Source organism: Rattus norvegicus, chromosome 2 (assembly GCF_036323735.1).
Source record: "Rattus norvegicus strain BN/NHsdMcwi chromosome 2, GRCr8, whole genome shotgun sequence".
Classification (NCBI taxonomy): domain Eukaryota; kingdom Metazoa; phylum Chordata; class Mammalia; order Rodentia; family Muridae; genus Rattus; species Rattus norvegicus.
This window is the reverse complement of record NC_086020.1, coordinates 117816093-117843297: the sequence shown is the minus strand read 5'-3', so window position 1 is coordinate 117843297 and position 27205 is coordinate 117816093. Positions and strand designations below refer to the sequence as shown.

Below are 27205 nucleotides of genomic sequence, written 5' to 3'. Positions count from 1 at the left end.
CCTGCAGTTACAGATGGTTGTGAGCTGCCCGTGAGGGCGCTTGAAATGGAACCTGAGTCCTCTGGAAGAACTAGCTGTGCTCTTAACTCCAGACTCATTACTCCAGCCCCATCCATTCATGCTTTCTTTTAAAAAAATAATTGTAATTGAATTTTTGTCTTCACATTAAGTTATTTTTAAAATAATCTTATCATCAACATTTTCATGCTTCTACAACTACTCCAGAAGAAAATATTCTCCTTAGTGGTCATCATACAGAATTTCTACAAAGGTGTTAATTGTGAAAGAAAATGAAATAGTTAAAACTAGTCTCTCATGTCCTTCTGCCCCTACTTAACAGGAAATAAAAGCATAAAAATAGTTGAACAAAGGGGAAGCATCAAGAGAATTTTACCTTATGTTGTGTATTCATAGGAAGGGTAGTGGTGTTGTTCCTCAGGTATCATCCACCATTGTTTTGAGACAGGGTTTCTCATTGGCCTGGAAGTCACCAAGTAAGCTGGCTCGCTGGCCAGAAAACTCCAGAGTTCTTCCTGTCTCTAACTTCTTACTCAGTACTGAGATTATAAATGCCTAAGAACTCTTCTCATAAAGGAATTCCTACCAGATGGGAAGTGTGTGGAGATCAGAGAAGGCCCTGAGTAAATGTGTGTTTTTGACAGGAACCCCATTGCCCAAGACCCATGGGAATTGACAGACCCTTCCTTAGGTCAGGCTCAGGGAGTTGGCAGTTTTCCTTTGGTCCCAGCATAAATGTTATCCATATGTGCAAAAACCAGCTTCCTTCTCCTCGTGACTGCAACCAGAGACTGTTCCTGTGCAGAAGCTGACTTGCCCCTCCTCCCATACTGTACTTAACAAGCATGCTAAAGTTCCAGACTGTTGTGTAGTAGGTATGGATCCCAGCTTTTCTGTATGTGTGTCTGTGTGTCTGTCCTTCTTTCATTCCCTCTTCTCCCAGCCAGGTTTCCAGGACCAAGCTGTGCAGATTTCAGCATAAATATTTATTTGAAGGTTCAAGATGGCCTTTCTGTGTTGCAGGGATGGTCAGTAGGTAAGAGTGCTTGTAGTTTGAGAGTTTGGGTTCCCAGCTCCCACATAAAATGATAGGATGACCATGTATGAGGCAGCAACAGCAGGACTGCAGGGAGCAGAGCCAAAGGGTACCAGGACTTACATGTCCCATCCCAAGAGCCTGCTCTTTCCCCTCACATTGGTTGGTTTTCAAGCAGAAGGCCTGAGGAAAGGGACTCTGAGCAGAGAATGGATCCTAGGCTAAGCTGATGGCTTAGCTTGTCAGACACTCGAAAGCCAGTGAAGGTTTTTGAACTGAAGATAGAGTTGGACTGCACAGATGCTACTGCTTGGGTTAGGTGGTGGGACCTGCCTCCATGGAACCAATCTGACTGCAGGGGAGGAGGGAGCAGAAGCCCAGCATGCGCAAAGCAGCTTTGAAACCATGGACGGCAATCAACAGAGAAGCAAGGAGGGTAAGGTTAACTTTGTTTGCAAACATTTTCTCTCCGTATTAAGATGCCAAAAGATGTGTTTAATATTTAGTACAATGTAGGTATGTGAAAAAAACACAAGCATAATGAAGAAATGCTAATTATATTCTATAATTTCTTAAATTGATCCAACAGGAGCTCTGTTTGTTTGTTTATTGAATAAAACATTGTCACCATCTTCAGGGCCCAGCATCCCTGATTGCTGGCCTTCTCTTCATCTGGCTCCTAGGAAACCTCTTGACTGTATGTGCTTCTCCAATCCTCCCAGATCAAAAGCCCAGAAGAGCAGCTAATCCTGCCATTGTGTCAGAGACAAAAGAGGGCACGGGGACAAACTTTAACAAAATGTTCCTCCTTCAACGCAATAAAAACCAATTAGTCACAGTAATTTGGGTCCACAGCTATTTTGACTTTTGTTCTCTTCTACATCATCTTTCCACAGCAGGGTTTTAACTGCACAGATTATAAAGAGGGGTCTGAACCACCAAAAGGCTATTATTCCTGATTTTCCCCTTTAGTCCACAAGAATAGCATTCCCAAAGATGTAACATTCTGGATATTCATTTCACAACACACAGGAGAACTCGCTCACTGATAAGCAAAATTATTTTGATCAATACAGAGTCAACTGGGCTCTTCCCAAGCCTCGGAGCCTTCTCATGGTGTGAGTTGCACTGACCGCAGCCAATTCGCAGGAAAGGCTGTGGGGCTCAGATTGTATGGCAAACCCACAGGCCTGCTCAAAATACAGCCAGAATGGATTACATGGAGAGGAACATGGCTGCATTTCACTCTTGGTACTGATGTCTTCACTCGAGCACAGGCAGATTGAAAGCTAGCTTTGCACACTTTTCCACAAATGAACTAAACTCTCTGAGCAGTTATGCCTCTCAGATTTTAAGATACGTACAAAGCAAACTGGAGGGCTTCATTCAAAAGCAGATTCCAGCTCGGTGTGTTGGGACCTGAACTAGAGTGGACATTTCTAACAAGCTCCCAGTCACACATACACCTTGGAGTACATGTAGACTTTTTAGTAACAAGGGTCCTTAGGGTTTAGTGACAAAATGAGCAATGTTTTCTGAGGCTTAGATCTGATGTTCAATCACATCCACTCTCAGTTACAAACAATGTAAAAAGAAAAATCTTTTAGCTATTTTCCCAAGAAGCAGAGAATGCCTTGATGGATTTTTGCCATACAGCCTAACCACCTCTAAGTCAGGCTGAATCTTAGGATGACATTATTGTCACTAAACACTATGTCTGTGTGTAGGAGTGGCTAAAAGATCCATAAGACCTTTCGTCTTATGCTGTGTGTGCAGATAATTTTATAATATGTAGTGAATTGTTGGAATTTGGTCAACCTACACATTCATCTTCAAAATTGTCTTAGCACAAATAAAATTATGTAAAAACAGCATCAACATAAAAATTGTAAAAAGTATAAATAAGACAAATGTTTGACAAAGGTATCCCTTTTTTATCCAAATATTCCTAGCATCAACAGATGCTGTGACTTTGTTTCAAGTCCTACCACCCTTTTCTAGCCCATTGTCTAGTTAAGTTTGAGGGGAGTCACATTAGCCATGATTCTTTGAGAAGGGAGCAGAGATTATACAAAAAGGGGAGGGGGGTCCTATTGCTGCAATCATAGAGAAAAGATACTATGCACAGTTATTCCTTACAAGGTTCCTTTAAAACAACCTAATTTGTGAAAAATAAAAAAGCATTTCTACAAATATATTACAAGTCAACACTCCTTTTTTTGTATTTTTAGCTGAAATGCTAGATTTGAACGAACATTTAGGAGATATAAATTGTTAGATGATTCTGTGAATCGGTGTTCTCTCGGGGTGCAGACTCTTTAACAGAAACTCAACCAACCACCTTCACCCAGAGCTTGTGTTTGTGTATGGGTTGGGAAGGACATATTTGTGTCAAAGCATAGGCTTAAAGTTAAAACCGAAGGAAAGACCTTTAGATGAAAAATCATAAATAGGAGAGGTGAAATTTCAGTGGTGGTTTCTCCTTAGGTCTTTTGAAGAGTCTAGGCTGATTTATCTTTCTGCTGTGGTAGAATGTTCTCCTGTCAGGAAGTTGAACTTAGCGCACGCACATACCCTGCTTGCAACGAATATGAGCAAAGGAGCATAGGAATGTTCAGTCTCTTAGACTATGAGACTGGAACAGCCCAAACATCCTGGATCCCCACTTGAGCAAATCCTATTCAACAGTGCTAGGCACCAGAAACTGACTCTTAGACAAAACCATTTATCCAGGTCCAGACTTCCTTGAGAAAAAAAATGGCTTCCCTGCTGTGTGCTGACAACCCCCATGCCAAGCTTTCCTTTGGCATCCTCCAGCAGAGCCTCATTGTCCTGCTTCCCTCAAATACACTCCTCAGAGATTTTCATGTGACTCAGCTATCTTCTAACCATTGCCTAAGAGGAGAATACCCGCAGAGAGGGGCATTCCAATCTCAAGGTTTTATGAATGAATTACCTAGGTTTACACATTAAAAATGAGAATTCTTACTTGAACTCTAGTTGCTAGCCACACTTACTGATTTTTACAGCTATCAGCTCCTTGTATCTGCTAGGAGATAATATAATCATATCACAGATTCAGTCCTTGGTGCCAGCGTTCCTTCACAGATTTCCAAAACTTTCCATTCAAAATATGAGAGTTTCCCCCATGTCTTTCGGATCATATAAATAACTCCCTTTTAAATGTTGTAGTGGTTGAGATCCCAGAAAATCAGCGCTCCTTTGTATCTGAACTAGAAAACGTCTCTTTGCATATTCATGTGCACAGTCATTTACAATCTTCAACTCTTTCCTTGTAGTTGGTCACCAGCAGACACACACACAGACAGGTTACTATAGCAGCTTGTGTTCGAATGCTATTTGTGTTACCCCACACACACACACACACACACACACAAACAAACCCTGTTAGCGCTCTGCATATAGACTAAAGGAAGCCTGCCCGCAGTTGGCTCTGATTGGGCAATAAAGTTGCCAATGGCTGGGCAGGGGAACGGAGGCGGGACTTTTAGGATTCCTGGGCAAGAAACCAGGGGAGGGGAAGAAGTGAGTCCACCATGAAGGGGGCATAGGACAGACCAGGCCAGCTGTGAAGGAGCAGGAGGGTGAGACGGCTACTGAAATGTAAGTGCAAAGGGAAAGCGGCCCCATGGGTACACTGCCCTGAAGGAAACAGAGCAGCAAAGATAAAATATAGATTTAGAAAGTGTTAACTCAGGAATAGCAGTGGGGAGTGTGTGCTAGCTGCAAGGAGGTTTGGAAGCACCCAACCATTGAGCTAGTAAGGCATATTTAAAATAATCATGCATGTGAGTCTTTCATTCATGAATCCAGAGCTCTTGGGCAGGTGCAGAGCCATGAGCACCCACCGCGACCATAGAGCGACTTTCAAATATTTACCGCAACAGGGTATCTACATTTGCCTTCAGATCTAGTTTGCTTTTCTAACACTGCGATTAAACACCAAGACGAAAGAAACTTAGAATGAAAAAGGTTGTTTGGTTTACATGTTCCAGTCAGTCCAAGTCTGTCATTGAGAAAATCAAGGCAAGAACTTAGGCAGGCACCTAGAGGCAGGAGCAGATACAGAGGATGTAGAGGAGACGCCCCACAGAGTAATACCACAATTGAGGTTCCCTCTTCCCAAATTTATGTGTAGGTTTGCAAAAGCAACCATCTTGTCAATAAAGAAAAATGGTGGAGCCTTTGCTGTAAAGAACAGTGGGGTAGGAAGTTGTTACTAGCACCTCAGCCAGACTCCTGCCTCTAGGCGTTGGCCCCCTCCATTAAAGAAAAAGAAAGCCAGACACAGGAGGTATATCACAGTATCTAAAAAGCAAGACATTGCTGGTATTTTACCTAAGCACATGCTTGATTTTCTGTATAGAGCAATGAGTTTGATCACACTGTATTGAAACAGAAGCCTAAAGAGAATTTTTCTTGATTAATCACAGCTGGGATATAATACCAGTCCAGCTGTGGCCAGCAGGTCTTAGACCCTTCCCGTTTATTTTCCTGCTCTCCTGCCTGCTTGTTTTTAGGACTTCGATGTATTAAATTGGAGTAACCATTTCTCAAGTTCATGTCCCCTCACGGGTCTGTGCATTGTTCGGTTGTATTTGTTTACATGTTAATTTTTAAGATGCCAATGGGTGTCCCGTGATTCACCAGCCAATATGAAAGTTAAGGCGGAGAAGTGACCTTCCTATGAACAGACCCCTTGCCTTCCCCCAACTCTTGCCCACACTCTGAACACTGTGAAGTTTCCCTGATCACAGAATCTTAGGAACACAAATCTTAGGGAGTTTGCATTCTCATACTTCTAGCTTTAAGAAAAGTTACTGAGAGGTTGGGGCTCTGTAACCACCTACCTTGCTGCTAGTGTGTACATGCAGGAGGACAAACATACTATGCAGTCTTTTCAACCCAGGACCTATTTAAACACTCCGCCTACGTATTTCAATCTGTGGAACAGGACACTCCTTCAGCAAATATTTGTTGGATACCTACCACCTGTCAGATGGGCTGTGCTGTGCTGGGCTATGCTAATGCACAGAGATTCCTGATGTCATGGAAGTAAGGTTAAGGGAGATAGACAACAACTACACCGGATTCGGAGTGCTTTTAATTCTGGGGGGGAAGTGTGTGATTTTTAAGGAGTATGATCAGAGGTAACTGGAAGTGGAATGCATAGGTAACTCCTTGGAGCCCAATCAGCTTACAAACTCTTCCAAGCCCCTAGACGTGGCCTATTGTCTGCAGGACACACTCTCTGTAACCTCTCTGAGAAAGACTACCTTCTCTCTCCCACTTTTCTTCCAGATGGTGGTCAGTCCCGGGCCTCGGAGTCGCCAACAATGCATTGGAAAGTCCGTGGTTCCAGGCCTGGGCAGCTCTCTCTCTCCCCCAGGATCTACTCCTCCTTCTATGAGCCACCAGGGAGAGCAAGCAGAGCACCGTCCGGGAGCGCGCTCGCTGGAGCCGCCCTCCCGCCCCCGGCTCCACGAGAGCGCGCGCGCCGGGCCAGCGGCTCTCGGCGGCGACGCGGCCCGGAGGGCGGCGCGCGCCCTGCGCTCGGCAGCTGCGGCGGCGGCTGGCGCGGGCTGGCGTCCGGACGGAGGCGGGAGGGGACGCTGCAGCCTCGTGAAAGGCGAGGAGAGTGGGGCACAGGACCGGCGAGTTGGAGAGGCGCGGCGAGCGGCACTGCGCCCGCGGAGAGCCCGGCCCCGCGTCCCCGTGCCCGCGCGCGCTCAGCACCCGCGTGGAGGACAGCTCCGCAGCGCGCCGCTCGCCCAGCCGCCCTCTCGCCCGCCTGCTTCTGTAACCCACAGCCGGGGCGCCCGGCGGAGAGCCCGCGCCCGCTGCCCGACCTGCAACTCCCTACGAGCCAGCTCGGGAAAGCAGTCATCGGCCTCGGGAGCCCTGACGACGCTGGAGCAGAATGTACCAGGGACACATGCAGGTAAGAGACCTCCCTCAGCAGGTCGACTGAACAGCCAGTGCTCCCCAAGTTCCTGGGTCCAGAGATGCCCTCGCCCAACTCAACAAGTGACAGGGGCACCATGACCCAGGCGTTTACGTCCCCCAGTAACACTGCACGGTATCCCAGGGTGGGATGCGGAGGAAAGACCGGGAACTTGTGCGGGGAAGTTTGCTTTCTGGGCAGTCCTGAGCCTGTGCCTTTAAGCCGGCTCTGGGATCTTCGCAGAGGAACCCCGAGGAGGTGACCATGTTTCCTAGCAATTCTGCCGCTGCACCTCTCACGTATGTCAGCTGAAGGGCAAACATCAGCCAGACTTGCCGCCTCTCCCGCCTGCCCAGGGCGCTCCACAGTCCCAGCACTTAGCCGCTGCCGCGGTGTTCCTTAAAGCATTCTTTCTTAAATGTTCCATGATGTATTTCCCCCGTCAGGTGACGGGACATTGTCACCTGTCCCAGTAGTCACAGCGGAGCAGGTTCTCAGGAGGGGCTTCTTCAGATGCCAGCGCTGTACTCAGCTAGAAGATTACTTTAACCTTGACTTTAGTTTTCATGCACGAGGTTGAGTCTTCCTCATGATAAAATTATGCAGCGGAGTGGTGGAGAGATAACCCAAATACTAACTCAGCGTTCTGAAGTGTGAGCGGAGCTCCTTCCCAATCCCTTGACATGTTTCTCCCTGGGGCTTCTCTCAGCTAGCAGTCCTCATAGGCGGTGTCCCCCACACCTAGCAGCCATCCGGTGTGTCTGTGTGAGTGCCAAAGATGCTGCTCCAGTATCTTTTAGACTCCTTGAGACAGAACAAATACGCTGCTGTGTGCATGACTTAATATTTAATTTCCAGGTCTTGGGGAAATTCCTTTGAACTATCACAGACTGTTATCTAAAGCCCAGCACTAATTGTAGCTCATCTAAAGCATATTACTGATTGTATCCTAAGTTTGCTAAGAATTCAGAATCAGCCGAGTAGAATTCCAATAGCATTGCCCTGTCACTGACATCATCCTGTTTTGAAAGTCATTAATGGGATTATGTCACATTTGACGGATAATGATTAGTATAATTTAAAAATATGTAGCAAATACAATCTGCCTGTCTTGAAAGTTTAAAGTCAAAGGAACTCTCCCACTACTGGGGGAAAAAAATTAGCAAAGGACTGATTTAATTGTATGCTTTGTTTTCACACAAGAATGATATTTAAACTTTCATTCTTTACATGTCATTATTAAATAGTCTCTTCACAAAGATAAAAGAGAAACATTTGAATAAACAGACTCAGCTCTCAGAAACTTTCTCATATACACAGAATTCATAGTTGATTACCTAATACAATTTATTAAGAACTTTCCATGACGTTTTTGTTTGGGAGATTTTGTGGGGTTTTTTTTTCCAAAATATGTTCCTGGGAATGCAAAATTGAAGAAACAATCTGGTGAATTGACACACCCTCCAAAACAAATTTAACTCAATTTTCAGAATATTTTAAGAATGGGTGCTATTGAAATTTAAATGGTCTAGAACAATTTTTGAAGACTTGATTTCACTTTGGAAGACGAGACAAAATGTGACTATAAGACTGTCCATTTGTTCCCACTGTGACGTGTGCTCCTGTAACAGCACACCAGGGCTTGCAGCGAAGCTCACATGTCCCTTTTTGCCAAGCTTAACTTGAAAATGTTACAAAACAAAAGCCATGATCAGCATTCTTGCCAAAATTCCAGAGCACCCTGCCTTTCCCCTCACACTTGACCATTATGTTGAACATAAAAGTTCAGACACCGCACTGTCTGAATGGGAATTCGTTTGTCCCCAAATCACCTCTGACAACCTGATTCATGATACATCTCTTTGGTTACATTCTTAAACACCCACTTTCTTCCCCCAAGACTGTCATTTAGTCTGTAGACGGACCCTCCCTAGTGTTGCTGTGTTTAAAGAATGGCTTCTTCCCAGGTTTAGCTCCATCCTGTGTGTACCTGACTCTAGTCACACACATGAACAAACACAGTCCAAACAGTGTCAAATATTTTCAGTTAAAATCCCAACACAACCTTCAGAGCACAGACCAGGAGCCTGCGTATGGACTGAGGCTGCTTCCAGGGTTGGGCTCGTTGGAAAGGCTGATTCTATTTGTCTGTATTAAGGCAGGTATAAAACAGAAACCCTTTGAATCATGTCCTATGCCTTCTAAATCTTGTACTTTCTGTGATCGAGATATTTTAAAAAACAAAGTGCTTTGTAAATAACAATCTGGAGTGGATGAGGGCTGTTCACATGGAGCCTTAAAAATAGTCCAGTTAAAACTCCTGCAGAGCCTTCCTGTCTGTAACTTCCTGCTTCTGCGAGTGGCTTCATGAGTCTGACACAGAAGGCTAAAGGCTCTACTTGTGGTAGAACCTCCACTCGCAGGCTTTTAACAACAGTCATTCAGTTCATTCTGATCCTTCATTGCAAGATGAAAGGTGACATCTCCTTCAGACAGACAGACTGCAGGCAGGAACATATTCTTGGTTTCACAGTCATTGTCTCGTGTGTGTGTGTGTGTGTGTGTGTGTGTGTGTTCCTCAGGCGAAGGAGATGCGTTGTTCCCTGGAGTACAGTTGTTTTCCACTGACTAACCAGTTATTTCCAGAGGGAATTGATTACCCCAGTAACTTAAGCAAAGATGGCTCTCGTTAGTGATAGATTTAGGCTCTCGCTTCCTTCTCGACTTTCACGAAGGGATCTATGGAGATTAAAGATTACTTGAGATCCGTTGTGATAAAGCCGTCTACTGCTGATCAGCATCCCATTGTCTTAATCCAACCAGTGTCTCCATGCCTGTTTGCTTCTGTGGGAGTGAGTTAAAACTACCGGCAGGAGCAAAAGTACCCGTGGTCCCTGAATATTTTTCTAAGCCAACTCATTTCCTGCTGGAATATAAATACGGAGTGATGTAACTTATATTTTCAACTAAGATGCTTTTTCTTGGGGATGAAGAGTTAGTGGTGATTTCTTTTGTTATATAAAAAATTTTTTTCAGAAGGGAACTAGACTAAAAGCAACCTATTTGTGTCGATAACTAATCTTTATCACAGAATTCAGTACAGATTTTGCACTTATTTAAGCTTCACAGCACATAAAGTAGAGAACGTGTATACCATAAAAATTTTAAGATTGTTAGCTGCTCTTAAATCCGACATTTTGTTGTCCCAAGGGTTTGATTTTTGTTTTTAATTTATGGTTTTACCTGAGCTTTTCCTTAAAATTTACATAAAGGGGACCTGTTTAGGTAAATAAATCATGTTAGTATATTAGATCCAAACACTGAAGGTCCATTTAGATTTTCTCCATACCATGCACTAAGAAGTCGCCAATGTGGGCCGTGGATGCTTTCAGCCTTCATGGCTCAGCTTGCCACAGGGGCGACCTCCCAGCAAGCTGCTGATGCTATGCTGGTACCTCCAGTTCTCCAGTGGATGCCTAATCTACTACATTCCCCTCCCCTTGCTACCTTTTCCCCTTGCATCTTCTTTTTTAACAACCCTTTGCTAAGTCCTCAGCTGCTAACCCTCCACACACCCTCCATAGTATTGAACCATTGGTCTTTGAGCAAAGACAGGGTGTGATTTTTTAGGCAGGCTGAACCAGACCAGACTGGGCTGGTTTTGTTGTCTTGGTCAAGGGTGACTACATCCCTTGCCCCTGCTTCTTGTACCTAGGTTAAGTGACTTGTGCTTCTCCTCACAGTAGCGTCTTCCTGTGATTATTAGCCAGCAGTTTTACAATGAGTTTATTGTCTTCACTATTAACTACAACTCCACTAAAGAAAATTCATATCCAATTTTGAGCACATGTTCAAAATCGCAGAGAAATCAGCAAGATTCGGAAGTGCCTTTCTGTATATTCGCAAGCGGTTACTCTTCGTATAAGCCTAACACTGAACATTTAGCACTGTTTCTAATAGCTCTGGTTTAGTATTATGGGATGTCTGATTAAGCTGAAAATTTTAATCCCTCGGGCAACAGTTAATAGTAGACACTCTAAAAACCATACTATAGGCTCTGTAGATTTCGTTCATACGTTTATAAAATCCTTCCTAAAAGCATGTGTTTGGAACTACAAATCCCAGCATGTATATGGTTTGACTATCAGACGTTTCAAGGTATGATGAAGACAGCGTTTAAACAGAGCTTGCTGCTTTTAGGATCCAGAATTTCTACATCACCACTGCCAACCTTGGAAGCATTAAGATGTGGTATACCATGCAGAGAGAACATCTGGCAGGCTGTTTGGTTTGTTCGGCTGGTTTGATCTGGGTTTTCTCTCTTTCTGTTGAGATAACACTTTTAGAGCAGTGGTGTAGCGAGGGCCATCTCAAGGGCTCATGGCTCAGAATGGACTTGCTGATGCAATTATTAATGGAACTCTTCTCATGCAGTGAGTGTGCAGGTAGGTCTCTGTCCCTTGTCCTCTCACTGAGCCACTCAAGTCTGGTAGAATTTTGGCAAGAATAATGATATAATTTCAAGTATATTTTCGGGCGTGCTGGCACATGACTGTAGTTCCAGCAATAAGTCAGGGCTGGGAGGAAGATAGCAAGTTCAAGATCAGCCTGAGCTACACAGCAAAAACTGTTTCAAAAAATATCAAGTAGGCTGATAGAGAGCAAAGGTCATTGGGTTTCCGGAGCATCAATTGTTTTGGTTTGGTTTGGTTTGGCTTGGTTTGGGGGGGTCAGGGGCCAGAGGGGTTGAGTCATCAGAATTTATAAATACTTTTGATAAGACCAAAACAAGAGGAAAACACTCTTTCAATGATGCCTGCCTTCACTCTGCCTCCCTCTTTTCTGCCTCTTCTTACCCACACTGTATCCTTCCATAAGTATACCAAATGGAAATGATTATGCCTTATCTATTATATCACAGTGTTATGCTGAATATAAGCAGGAAAATACCTTGGTGGTTCATTAGCAAGACAATTACTGAATTCTCAGAACTCAAGGTATAATATAACATACTGTCAATGCTGTCCTGTAGAGACTAAGTATTATTATTAGGAGCCAACACACTCTTATTTAAATTCCATTAGATAGATGACCAGTGTCACACTTCATGTGACATTTCAGCAAACAGGTCATCTTTATGTTTTTTTCTTTTAGACGATTACTGTTATATAACCACATGGATGATAGTGGGGGCACACTGAGCTAGGAAGAGACTGTTTACCTACTGTCTTGTCAAGAGAGATGTGCAGAAGTCTGCCAATAGTGCTGCACTTGAACGAATGAAAGGCAGGTTGGATAGCTAGCACTGGGGGTAGATACATGTTCAAATCTCCAAGCCCTTGTCCATGTGAATGAACCTCTGTAAACGCAGGCAAGCCCAGAGTGTGAGGCTTGGTGTGGTAGCATTCTCCTACCCTCAAAGAATGCCGTCTGGTGATCTGTGAATCATAGGCACCAAGAGAGGGTTACTGCTGTTTTGATGGCAGCAATCTACCTAGGGCAATGGATATAGAATTCTCACTCCTGTGAGCCTCTTCAAAGCCATGTGGCTCTTAAAACAACTGGTATAGTATACAAGTTCAAAAACCTGCCGTTCAAGTAACGATTAAAGAACATGTAATGTTTTGCTTACAATGTAAAATCTCAGGAGGCCACAATGACTGTGTAATTACTTGCAGGGTGCCGTTTAGGAAAGGAACAGAACCATCCTCTATTGAATTGGTTAAATGCATTAAAAGTAACATCAAGAGGCATAAAACCATATGGGCATCACATTTAGCAATAAAATCGCAGACTTGCACTTGAATTCGTTTGATGATGAGTAAACCTAAGTTTGAATTCTCCACTTCTCTCCCTGTGTCTTTTGTCTGTAGTTCATGGTTTTTGGTCTGTGTCTCTTCCTATTGTAGTGTCCATGACAAACAGCTCTGCTCTGTATTTATTTGAACAGCACAGAAAACATTATGTGGGAAAGAAATGAGCATTCTTTATAAAAAATTATTAATGGTGTTTTACAAGGGATTAAATCACTGAATCTAACTGACCACAACTGAACCCAGCTGACCTCATAGCAGACACAAAGTACAGCGAACAAACTGTCAATATGCTGTTTCCATATTTTTATTATATAAGATTTCTCCCAACTGGTTGACTACTTTGAATAAACAATTACCACAACACACACACGTGTATTACTGTGGGTCAGGAGCATGGAAGGTACATCACTTAAGGTTAAAGCTAAGCAGTAGCTTAGGTTGAAAAAGCTGATGACATTGGAAATCCAAAGCAAGTGGGGTTGGTTGTAACATTGTTCTCTTAAAGACAGGTTAAACCAGCAGGCTGAGTGTGCACAGTAGGACAGCAGATGATGTCTTAAGTGCTATCAAGGCATTGTATTAATTTGGCTGTGAGGTCCAGGAAAGGTTTATTCTCTTTGACTGTGAGAGATATTTTTCATAAAATCGTACCACAACACTCCACAATGTTCTGAGTGCAAAACTGGCAACGTTGCAGATGAGGTAAAGTTTCCTTAAGGAATAAACAGTAGAAAGGCACCACACAAGACACCCTGGTTGGTAAGATGATTGCTTGAGATTTATGAAGCCAAATGCAGAGAAAGTAAGTGGCCAAGGAGAGGCAGCATTTGTGCACACACAAACCCCTTAATATTAAACCAGGATAGCTTGTAGAAGAAATGCAGTGAAAACTATCCTGAGAAAATCTATACCACCCTGGGCATGTGCCAGTGTGTGTGTGTGTGTGTGTGTGTGTGTGTGTGTGTGTGTGTGTGTGAGTGTGTGCGCGCGCGCACCTATGTATGTGTGCATAGCTCTGTGTCTCAAAAAAACAACAACAACCCCCCCCAAAAAAACAGTGCTGTCAACTGATGTAACAGTCTATGATAAGCAAACCCAACACTTGCCAGGAAATATTGTCCTTTCACTGGGTAATTGGTAGGTGGCCATCAGGCCAAGACCCACAAGATCAACACAGAATTCGAATAGAGACTTGGCAATTGGAAAACATGAATCTCCATAAAGTAATGAGAGGAAAAATGAAAACTTGATGTGAAAATGAGGCTGCTGGAGCTTTCTGGCATATCCTTTCTCCTTGTACATAGGTGTTAATGGTGCTAGGGAGGCAGGCTCTAAAAGCTGTGCTCAGATCATGTAGCCATGTGATACTTGAACCAGCAGATAAGTGCATGCCTATCAGATGGTGGCGGGCTTGTGGGAACTGCAGAATCTCAGATGCCTCTGCAGAGCCGGGCATTAACACCAATAGGCTCATCAACGATTGAGAAGCGCTGACATGTGGAACCTGTGTGTGGAGAGCAGAGCCTTTCCCTCTCATTGCATCTCTACAAACACTTAATTCTCAGGTAGCTTTCTGATTCGTAGAAGCATGGTGAGGTCCCTGAGGAAGCAGCAGGCAAGAGCAGTAATCGCAACTGCATGCACACAGAATGCCTGGTTATGTGGACACCTTCACTAACTTGACCGTGCAACGGACACCAAGCGAGCTGTAGCTTCCCTGCAGGAGAGATGAGTCAACAAGATGTTCCACCTAAACAAAATGACCTCCCTGTTTTTGAAAGACTATTATGTCTTCATCCGTTGAAACCTTTTCTTCCTCAAGATAAACAGCCCATTACACTCGACTGTTTCATGAAGATGTCTCTGGTGTTTTAATGGCTCCCTGATAGTCTCACTACCCAAATGAGGCACATTGCTCTGGGTCTGGCCATACCACGCCGTGCAAGATTGCCTCTCTCTCGGGAGAGACAGTCATTCCGATAGCCTGAAACCGTTTGAGTCGCTTTACACTAAATCGAACTGATGCTTCTATTCTCTGAAGGCTTGGAGCCATTTTACTGGTGTTTGCTCTATTCCAAAATAATCTTGGATCCAAATGTGCTGAATCGAACATTCTAGGTGAACAGTTTTTGTGTTTCAAATTAAAAAAAAAAGTGCTGATTAGTCTTCAGGTCATAGGATCCTTAGTTTAAGAGCCTGTCTAAAAGTTCACCTTGACCATCTCATTTCACAAATGGGGAACTTGGGACTAGAAAAAAAAATTATTTAATTTTCCCCATAGTCCCATATTGTTTAGTTGCCAGAGCCAATATTGGGATGAAGTCTGCCTTTCTTTGATATTTTATTTCCATTGCACCTTTATTCTTATTTTGACATTTACGACATCAAACAAGCTAAATGAAAAGTAAACATGGCAATAAAGCAGGAGACGTTTCCAAAGAGCCAGGTGTTTGGCACTCAGTCACCGAAGCTGACATTTCCCCAATTTTCAGCTGTGCTATAACTATTTGATATTTACATGGCCCATTTTAGCAGTCATTTGGCTGGCTGTGGCAGAAGGTCTGGCCTGGAATGTGTTGTAAGAGGGGAGGGAACTAACTTGAGAAGTTATATTACTTCTCATCCTAATGATATTTGGCCCTGTGATCTGTGAGCTGACTAAATGGGATATTTGAGTGAAATAGTTTGACGGGTTCTCAGCACTATTCTTAGTTCCCTTAATGATGTCCTCAACCAGATTCTTAAATGTAAGCATCTGAAACAAACTCTATCCCACAGAGCAGATAAGAACACGCTTTCAAAGTATATTGAAACAATTAACAAGCGTGGAAAATCTGATATACATGAAAAGTAACCATGCTTTGCCGGCATCTGACTCCCAAGAATGATCCATCGAAGTCAGGGGTAAGGGTGACATGTCTAAGCGCTCAAAAAGTGGAGCCAGGGCAATCAGGAGTTCAAGGTCATTTTTGTCCATGTCTCAAGTTCAAGTGTAGCCTGAGTCCCCCAAACATCCCAAATGATATTTAATTAGAAAGAAGACAGGTGTGTGATATCAAGCATCACCTGCAAATTAAGAAAGAAAAAAAATGCTAACTTGTGAATGAGTGAAGAAACGCCGTAACTAAGCAATAAAACACAGTGTCAGGAGGAATCGCGTAGGCATCTGAGCCCCTGGATGTGCTTCTCCAATAAGATTTGTACTGAATTCACTGTGGAGTTTAATCACGAGAAACTCAGGCAAACTAAAACAAAGTTCCATAAAATAATGAGATGTTGTGTTTCTGAAATACCAGTATCATAAAAGGAGGAAAAGAAGAGCTGTCAATACAAACTACAAGGACACTAAAGAGATAAGACAAATAAACACAGTGCATGGTCCTAAAATAGATCTTTGATGGAGAAAGACCATTGCTAGGAACCCTGATGAGGGAGGTAACTCGCAAAGCTTAAATACAGACCAGAAGTCGACTTAGTATTGTGTTTATGTTAAATTTCTCATGTTGGAGACCGACGAGGGAATATAAGAGGATATCCTTGTTCATAAGTGGCCCTAAATGAACTCATTGGGTCACACTAATTAATTAATTAATTAATTAATTAATATATAATAAGACATGAAATTAGACTGGGAGAGGAAGGGGATCTATGGAAAGAGGAGAAAGTAATGGGGTGAGTATGATAAAAAACACATAATGTCTGAAAATGTCATGGGAAACTCATTATGACATGTATAAAAATTACTTCAAAAAGAATTTCATTCATCATAAAGTAGGCATGCTTCCATAGGGTTGGATAAGCAAGGGTGTGGCCTATGTAATCTCCTCTGGTTTGAATTGGAAATGATAATAAGATGTATGTGTGGAGAGAGGGCTTGTGGCCGAAAAGGAAAAGAGATCACAAATAGGCAAATAAAACAAAAAATGAATTTAACAAACAGTGAGTGTGAAAAAAAGACATTGGGGGAATCCATTGGTCTACCTTCTCGATGTTTCTGTAGGCTTGAGAGATGTTATGAAATAAGGAAATTTGTGGGGGTTTTTTTTTAATGCAAAAAGAAGCACATTGTAGGTACTAACGGGATACTGGAGCTAAGCTAAGAATGACGGACACACCAGACACAGTTAGGCTGCCCTGAGCACCTGTGCACTCTTCACCCCAGAGCTTGCCTCTGCTGCCACGGATGTAAGAGCTTGGCCTTCGAGCTACTGCTGTACACAGAAGCTTCATGATGAAGCTTCAGTGCTGCCCCTCACCACCAGCATGAAACCCATACCATATGGCAGCTTCTGTGTAGCCAGATCTTGGGGAGGCAGCTCCATACCTGGCTTCTGCTGAGACTCAGTAAAGCAACAGTCTCTCTCTCTCTCTCTCTCTCTCTATATATATATATATATATATATATATATATATATATATATATATATATATACACACACACACACACACACACACACACACACACACAGTTTGGATTCAGGAAAGTATTTTAAGAGAAACTCCATGTTATAGCTACAACTAGCTACTACTGGACAAACAACCAGACAGGAGCTATCTCTTTATACCTCGCTCTCTGCTGACTTAACTGCAGGCTGCTGGCCTTGTGTTGTAAGAGTTGAAACAAGCAGTTCTCTTTTAGGTTGTTCCTACTTGCTCAGTCTTCCCTTAGGTGCATACCTCTTGCAAAGTGTGGCACAACTGGAGTATATTGGCTTATTAAATCATGTAGCCAAGAAGAGGAAAATGACCCTGCTGTTGTTCATCAACAGCTGTCTACTGCCCATTTCTACTCCTTTAGAGAAATTGAAAAGAGACCTGTGAACAACTCAATAATTAATCAGGATCAAAAATGCATGTCATGTACCTTAAAGATAAGAACATGCTTGCCCTCCGTGTGCAGGAATTTAATGTGAAAGTGTAGGCAGCTTGGAGCGGCATGTTTACCCTGAAGACATGGCTGTCAGTATGGTCTATGCACTAGAATCCTTAATTCTGATACAAAGTGTCCTATGGGAGCTGTTAGGAAGATTTATTTAAGAGACAAAAAAAGTGTACTTATGCCTGGGGAAAGATTTAATTAAAATGGAATCTCAAAGTATCAGTGTCCTCAGAGTTCAAGTTCACAACTTCATCTGTTCATGAAGAAGGACACAGAAGAGCTCAATGGCTCTGACAAATCACATAACCACGGATGATCTTGAACTCCTGATTCTCCTTCCTGATTCTCCTGCCTCCACTTCCCAAGAGCCTAGATTATAGACATGCACCACCCATTGGTTTATTCTATGCTGGGAGTCTGGATGGAACCCAGAACTTCATCCTTCCTGGGGAAGTTCTCTACTAACACTAATACTAACTACTAATGCTATTATAAACACCATAGCCAAAATCTAGTTAGCTTACACTTCCGTCATTGAAGAAAGTCAGCACAGGAACTCAAATAAGGCAGGAACCTGGAAGTAGGAGTTGATCTGGAGACCATGGAGGGGAGCTGCTTACTGGCTTACTCCTCATGGCTTGCTCAACATCTTCCTTATAAAACCATAACTGCTAGCCCCAAGGTGGCCCCTTCCACAATGAACTGTGCCCCCCACAGTAACTAATTAATCAGTCACTAATTTAACAATGTCCTGGAGGCTTACCTACAGCCCAATCTTATGGAAGAATTTTCTCAATTGCAGCTTCCTCTGATGATTTTAGCTCGTGTATCAAGTTGACTTAAAACTACTCAGCACAGGTTGGAGATTTAGCTCAGCGGTAGAGCGCTTGCCTAGCAAGCGCAAGGCCCTGGGTTCGGTCCCCAGCTCCGAAAAAAAAAAAAAGAAAAAAAAACTATTCAGTACAGAGGCAACAACAACAACAACAACAACAACAACAACAACAACAACAACAACAAAAAGAGCTTCCATTCTAGAGCAAACAGCCCCAAGACAGGGATATAGCTTTAGAACATAGTATCTGTGACCCTATTGTTAACACTCCTGTCCTCTAACCTCCACTTTCCTCATCTGTGCTATGGAAACACACACACGCACACACAGGCACACACTCATACTCATGCACACGCATGAACACCTGTGCACACGTACATGAGTACACACTCCTACCTCAACCACTTGAGTAAATGGGATCTTGTTGTAGCAAAGGCTTAACATATAGTCATAGCTCAGTGGATGTTATCTCCAGAGTCTTCACAGAGCTTGCAAAGCTTTCCTGTTCATCACGTGTGGAAGCAGTGCAGCAATGGTACCTGCTACCCTACATCATTCACCATGGCAGCCATTGTTGCCCTTCTCCCACAGTTCTGCTCCCTCCATCCCCACACCGTTCATTTACCCATCTTTACTATTTCTCTTGTGTTGTCTCCCAGCCAGTGTCACTCTCTCATGTGTCAAAACCCCTGCCTACTAATCAAAGTCAAGGTTGTCCTCTTCCACGTTTCCTCCCTATTTTATACACCTCACTAACACAATAATTAGCATAGAATTTTTAGCAATTTTTTACTCTGTCCAACTACTATATGCCTACTTGTGGCAGTGACTATATTCACCATATATTTCCATCCTGAGAGGCTAGTAGTGCATGTGTGTATGACTACTGTAGAGTATGGGGTGGATGGGTGAACTGAGAACTGAATGGAAAGAAGGAAGGAAGGAAGGAAGGAAGGAAGGGGGAGGAAGGAAGGAAGGAAAGGGGGAGGGAGGAAAGGAAGGAAGGAAGGAAAGAGGGAGGGAGGGAAGGAAGGAAGGAAGGAAGGAAGGGGGAGGGAGGAAGGAAGGAAAGGGGGAGGGAGGAAGGAAGGAAAGGGGGAGGGAGGAAAGGAAGGAAGGAAGGAAAGAGGGAGGGAGGGAAGGAAGGAAGGAAGGAAGGAAGGAAGGAAGGAAGGAAGGAAGGAAGGAAGGAAGGCAGGCAAGAGGGCTGACTCAGAAGAATCCTCTATTATGGACTCCAGACTATATTCAGAATGACCTCCTGGATTCCAAGATGCAAACGGCCCCAAGGATCTGATCTATTCCCAAGAGTTCCTGGAGCAAATGCATGTCAAGCGAAGTTTCCACACACTTGAAAGGGAATCAATTACAGCGAAACCTTGTAATTAGATTGCCCCTGTAATTAACCAACACTCATTGTCAAAGCAGTCTGCAGTTTAATGGTTGAACCTCTTTCAAGCCTCAGGACAGTCTGCTGTTCCAGATTTAGAAGTGCAATAGATCCTTCTAATGGGTCCCGGTGATATCTCTAAGTGGCCATAGTTTTGTGGAATTAGACTCCATCCCTCTACATGTCTAAACACCTCCTGCCTGACTCAGCTAGAGGTTGGTAATTATTTACATGGAAAATTTTTGTCCAACAATTTATCTATGCATAGCTAGGAAAGATTGTCCCCATTTACTACTAACCATGTTCTGAAAGATAAATTCTAAACATATCCTAACATCAAGATTCTTGATAATTCCTATAAAAAAAATCCAGGATTATGCCCTCTGTGTTCCTCAGAGACTGAGCTGTGGGATAAGATCCTGCTAGACTTCTCTGTCTGCCTGAGAATACCAGAGATACTTTCCCACAAACCTGTCTATCCTCAGTGTAGATTCTTAGCTATGACGAATTCTGTTATGGTCACTTTTTGAAAGAGTCCCACAAAATGTCTTCATTAAAGAGTGGCATAGGGGAGAGGTATTTAATTGCTGCCATGCTGAAGAGAACCCAGTAGGCAGGGTCTGACCACTTCACCAAAAGATGAGGAACCAAATCTGAGGCTTCCGGAGTTTCATCCTGTGTCCAGAGTTCTTGTGACAAATATGAGGCCCCTTCTCTACTTTGGTACTTCAGCCATGACAAAGTGACTCAACTCACAGTCACAAAAGGATTTTGCAAGTTTCCTGGAATACTATAATATCAGTGAGCGGCTGAAATCCAAGATGCATTTTTTTCCTACCATTTATTCAAAGGTAATCCAAAAGCCTTTCAGTTCTCTGACTTCCAGAATATCCAGTTCTTTCCCTTTGATGATGGCTTTGTTTTGCTTCTCTTTTATTATAAGGGGTTGCACATGTACTTACATTTATTGCTACACACGAGTCCCTTTGTGCACATAAACCACTTTGTTTACCTATTTCTCTGTTGATGGGGAGACATTGATGTGCACACAGCTCTGTGCTGCCTCCCCCGGGAGTCTAGGGTGGGAAATCACCATGGAGTATGTGACCTGCTGTGTGACCTGGCTCTACCACTCCTGGGTGTATTTGGCTCTTGGACCACACCCTTGCACACAACAGGGTGTACCTGCTCAGGAGCAGACAGACACTTGTAAATCTTCCCTCGTTTTCTGCAGAAAGTCTCCCATCTTGGTTTTTTGTTTTTGCTTTTGTTTTCTCTCTATTGCTGATAAAATACTCTGACCAAAAGCAATTCAAAGATTTATTTCTGCCCACAGTTCAAGAGTACAGCAAGGGAGTCATGAAAACAGAGGCTGGAAACAAATGTTCACACAGCACCCAGTTAGAAAGCAAGGAGCAGTGAATGCGTGCTATCTTATAATCCACACCATTTCTCCATTTTATATATGCTAGGATCTCCACCAAGGAAATGGGCCACCCGCAGTAAAGATGTGGCTTCCCAGATACATTAAACAAATCAAGATACTCTCTTCCTGACATTCTCAGACACGAGCTTTAACCTAAATGATCCCTCACAGGCTTGCCTCTGAGGTAATTCTAGATGCTGTCAACTGACAATCAACACTTACTGTGGAATCAACCCCCATAGAAGACCTGGGTGACCAGTATAACACTACTACTGTGGTTTAAGCCAAGCTCTGAGACTGTGATTCTGTTGCTCTGTGTTACGCATGTGGAAGAGTCTGGGGTTGTATGCATCAGCTAAGCAAAATATCCTTCATCCCTAAATTCTAATACATATAATAAATTCTAATTCATACCTTGTCACTTATGATTTTTATATAAAATATCTTATAATAATGTAGTGTTAGCTCTCTGGTTTTGGAGTAAAATACCTGAGATAATCAACCTATAAAGATGAAAGTTTTATTTAGGCTCCTAATCGTGGAAGTTTCAATTCATGGTTTGACACCCATTGCTTTGGGTTCTGTAAGAGGCATTACCCCCTGGCAGAGGTGTGGAACAGAACAGAGCCACTCTGCTCACTGCCAGTTCTCAAAACAGAAAGGAAGCCAGGGTTCCACAGTCCCCTCTTATCAGGTCCCAATCTTTTTTTAAAGTTTATTTTATTTTTACCTATGTGTAGGGATGTATTGTCTATCTGGCTGTCATCTGTACACATAACTGCAGTGTCTCTGAGTCCAGAAAAGGCTGTTAGATCTCCTGGAAATGGACTTATGGGTGGTTGGGTGGGAGACCCTGAGAGGGGTGATAGGGATAAAATTCAGATCATCTACTGTGCTCTCACCTGTCTCATTGTCTTTCCAGTCCCGGAAGCCCCATTTCTCACAGTTCCCATGAGTCACCAGTGCCGACAAGACTTTACCACATGCCTTATACCTTAGCATTTTGTCCTTTGTCAAGCTTGTTCAAAATGCCTGACTTCACCGTCGAAAATTAACCACTGCTATTCAAAGGAGTTCTCTTCATTTCTTATGCCCTTAATCACCCTTTCATGAAGGAATACTAAAAATGCCTGGACTGGTGAAAGTGGCCACTTCAATGCACAGGCATGAGATTTCTCTGAAGGAAGCCTAAGAGCTCAGGTCTCAGCTATCTCAGTTCAAATTTAATTCAACTTAAAAAGAAACCACTGTTGCTTAAGTTATTAAAATTCATTTAAAATTTCCAATTAATTTAGAAATGGAGTGACCAATAGCTCACATTATAAAAATAGAATACTATTAATACTAGCCCAATGTAAAGTCAAAAGTCACCAAAATGAAGAGTATGGTTTTCTCATAGCCAATTTTGTTAAAATTAATACTTACAAAGAAATTCTGGTGCCCTGGTTTAATTATACCCTGGTTTTAAAATCAATACAGGACTAAATGTATACGTTTTATTTTATATTAAAGAATGCTTGCTCTGTTTTTCTACTTAAAAAGGTTAGTATTTTGCACTGTGCAGAATCTGACAAAATTTACTATTTTGTGCTGCACGTAGTTGTAATTTTAATGCATATTTAAATGGATAAGCTCTTTGTAGATAAAATTAAATAGTTAGCCTGACATTCAAGTACAGCCTAAATATTTAAAGACAAAACTTCCCTAGCTAATTACCAGTATCTGTCTCAACCACTGCCACGTGCTACAGGTTCAACTCTGCATCCATTACCAACACCACAGAGCTGGCAGCTTCTGCAGTCCTAAACTGTGCGGTAGCACCAACCTCTGCTCTGGAACCCAAAAGCTGTTCTTTCCCACTTTCTGCTCCAAAGTCTAATCTAAACCCAGTCATACTTTCATCCCATCAGCTTCTGCCCCAGCTTCTCTCCCACCTCACCACTACCATTTAGAATATTCGAGACTTATCAGCTTTACCTAAGAAGTCTAAAGATGGGCTTTAAATCTGTCCTTTCACAACCTGGGGGGAACATACAGTGTATATTTTTGTCCTCTTTGCTACAGTGTTAATTGGCTCAAACTGCCTTCTGTTAGAGAACTTTCATGGTCCACCCCCGCTAGAGCCACCGTCACAGGTGTGCTCTTCAGCATGGTCTTAGGATCCTGGTTAAAAGCACAGATTCCAGAGCCTATCACAGTCTTATTGAACCAGGCCATAAAGACAGGGCTGGAAAACTTGCAGCAATACTGTGCAAGTGAACTTAGTATGACGTGATGACAGGACTCTAAGGCTTCCTCTTCCAGTGTCCAGGATGTTCCCAAACTCCTGTAAACCAGGCCTGGACTTCTGTGCCCCTGGAACGTCCTCCATCTCATTCCCTGCTAATTCTATCTAGACATGTTTTTTCCTAGCATGAGTCATTGGAGCCTCCAGCTGTGGCAGAGTTCCACCTAGGTTTGTAGTGTTGTGAGCATGCACAGGTTCCTCACCCTGCTGTCTCACAGAGCGGTTTCCTTTGACTATGTGCTTTAACTCCAATGCCTCACAGAGTCTACCCAGGGTCTGGGAGCAACGCACTGCGCCTCTCCTCTTCTAGAGACTCATTTCACAGATCCTCCAAGTATTCTTGAAACCAGAAATAGTAACAAGATAATCTCCCCACTCCACATATGTGTGTGTAATATACTTCCCTGTTTACCTTTAATAGAGTTTAATTTAAAAACCAGCCACATCAAAAGATGAGTAATAAATAATAAAATAAAACAGTAATAAAACTATAATAAGATAAAAACAAAAACGTAATAACTAAAAAACTATAATATAATAAACCATAATAAATTAAAATCCATAATACAATTTTAAAAACTACAGTAAAAGTGAGTGCAGTCACTGTGCTCTTCTATTCTGCTCACCAATCCTCCTGTGATGAACTCAGGTGGCGTGGTGCCTCCATGGGAGCCTGCACTGGCATGTGTGACATGCCTACCCTGTGGCGCTGTGCTTAGTGACAAAGTGAGACATAACCAACATGGGTGTGCTGGATGGGTGAATGGATGGCTCACGTGTTGGGTGGACAGTGGCAGATGGTATCAAATTTCATCATGCTACTCAGAATGAATGGCCATTCAAAATGAGTGCATTGTCTGTTTCTGGAATTTTCCATTTAGGCCATTGTTGACAATGGGTAACTGAAACAACGGAAGAAAGCAAAATCACAGATAAGAAAGCTATTGTGCATGCTGGATTAAATAATTAACGGTGGAACTAATTCATCTCATAATTAGCCTTTATTAATCTTCTTACTTTGATTCAAACTTCTAAAGATTCCTATAGACAAATATAAATTAAGCATTTTATCTGGGATCTTTGAAGACATAATTAAACTATTAAAAATGTGCTATACTCTTTAAAATTAAGTATTCCCTAAAAGTCTATTCTGATTTCCTTTTGATTTAAAGAAATGACAGATGCAAAAAAACAAAAACAAAACAAAACAAAAAACATATACACACAAAAAACAAAACAAACAAAACAAAATTCCTGTTTGTCAGCAGGCAGAAGAGCTGGTTCCCTGGGACTCTTGTTCACTGACTGGTGGTCCCTCTCAGTGGTGGTCCCTCTCAATGGTGGCCATGCTTACAAAGCTGGTGGGAAACTAATCTTAACCTCTGAGTATTGGTTTTCCCATCCACAATAAGTAAACACAATCTCACTCAGTATTATATTTATGTATTCCAAATTAAAATGTGTTAAATTATCATTTAAGATACTACTTAATATAAAAGAAGGCCTATACTTTTTTACCATAGCATTAAACCAACAGTGTGTCTGTTCTACTGTTCTCTGTTCTGTTTTGATGAGTTTGGAGTTTTCTATCAGTTCACTGCAAGACCTTATTATCAAGAATACTCTGAGAATCTTGGCATTCTTTGATGCAAAGACAATCTTCAATTTTTTTCTCCCTATCTTTGGGACAGATGGATTGGGTGAGATATTAGTACAGGCTGTAGCCCTCCCCACTGTTGTGACTTTGGTTGGGCTTCTTACCTACCCTAGCACTTCATGCAGGAGAAGAGAAGTGTGTGAGCATGCACTCCAAACACTTTCATGGATCTCTCACTGCTGACAGTGAGAACGTGGATTTGCTGAGGCATTCACTGCTGTGCTCCCGGTGTTAGAAACACCCATCGACCCCGGACAGTGATGACTAGTCAACAAACAATGCTCTCATGAAAGCAGCAGCACTTCCCAATGGTTTAACATTCAGAATAAAATGATAATGCAAATTATACCCTCAAACTACCCAAATAAGTTAGTTGTCTTGGGGCATATTTAAATTTCCCTCACCTCTGATGTCCCCTGTGTCTAGGAAACCAAAGTTCTTACAAGCAGCTGTGTCAGAGGAGGTGTGGGGAACAGTCTTCCTTTAGAAAATACTATAGAAAACTGAGAATGGGAAACTAGAACTTAAAGTTGTACTTTCAACCTAAGCCACTGACATTGCCTGATTAAAATGTAAAGCAAGAAACACCCTTGGCCATAAAGACCAGACAGTATGACTCTAGCAAGAGCCAGGACCCTGTGTTGACAGCTAGATAGTTTCGTATCTCCAGGCTATAAGGACTTGTGGATAGCTTTGACTTATGAGAAAACAGAAAAGTCTGATTATAAGGGGAAGAAGTAATGCATCTATTCAGGCAGTGTTTACATAAGCATGGCTGGCAGCTATGCAAATACTGAAAGCCTCAGAGACTTCGGGTCAAATTACTGACTATTACCAACTGTAACCTCTCAGAGCCCAAGTGGCCTCTCCAATCTATGCCCAGCCCCGTCCACAGCCTCAGAGGCTTACACACACCGTGTGGAACCCACCCCTTCCCGTCTTCCCACTCTCTTCCCATTGTTTTGTGTGTATGGTTAGAAGAGACTCAGACGGAGCTTAATGTCATGAACTGTTGTGGCTTATACTGACCTCTGTGTCTGCAAGGAGGCCTTTAACACAGTGATCCCAAACTCTAGCCCTACTGTTCCTGATTGACAAGAGGCAGAAAACCAGATCAGACTCCATCTGCAACAGCTCCAGAGAGTCACTCAAGAGGCAGGGGGAGACCTTTGAGCAGATAACAACTGGATGTCCCCAGACATGATAGGCAGGCCTGGGTGTCAGCTTCTGGGGAGCTGTCCGAATGCTGTACCTCATGCCTTCCGTGAACCTGCGAGTCACTTTTCATAGCAGCCACTGCCCCTGTGTGTGAGAGAGCAAGGTCCCCAGCCAGAAGAAACACAGCTCTGACAACAGACCAGACAAAAGGACACTTTAGGTGAGCATGCAGCCACAAACGTGGGCATTGTCTTTAACTGAACTTGGGTCTACATCAGTTTTATTAGTCATCTGTTGTCAAATAAGGACAAGCATATACGTCAGGTCCATTCTTGGTAACAATCAAATACAGTTGGTGGGTGATGAATCTGGTCTAGCATCCCTGTGCCACCTTCAAGAATAATCTTTCATGAGCTACATAGTAGTGAGAATGGTTCCAATCCACTCAGGGTAAAAGGAACTTACCAAGTCAGAGAAATTTTCAACAGTAAGTGTAGCTAGTGTAACACTTACCTGTAGTCACTCAGTGCCTGTTTTGTTTTACCTGTGTGAAGTTACAGCTCGGACTCAAGGGCTTGTGAACCCACCTTCACAGGGGAGTGGCATCCTGGAGTAATATATATGTCCCATACAGAGCCTCACACAAGATATAGCCATAATAAATATGAATCACCGAAATCCAATTTACTTCCTGGCCACACTCCCAGGAAGGCTTGTCTGATTTCCAAACTGTGGGTGCTG

The 27205-nt window shown here is 42.8% G+C and overlaps 1 protein-coding gene across 12 annotated transcripts in view; it reads left to right on the top strand.

Annotated features, from left to right (window-relative positions):
* The first annotated feature begins 6525 nt into the window (after positions 1-6525).
* The window catches only part of Pex5l (peroxisomal biogenesis factor 5-like), a 213574-nt gene continuing 192894 nt past the window's right edge, over positions 6526-27205 (top strand). For 7 of the 12 annotated variants that reach the window (XM_063281429.1, XM_063281424.1, XM_063281421.1 and 4 more), the window contains exon 1: positions 6526-7016. In XM_063281429.1, the coding sequence (XP_063137499.1) occupies positions 6996-7016 (21 nt within the window). In that variant the 5' untranslated portion in view covers positions 6526-6995. 12 annotated transcript variants of the gene reach the window in all.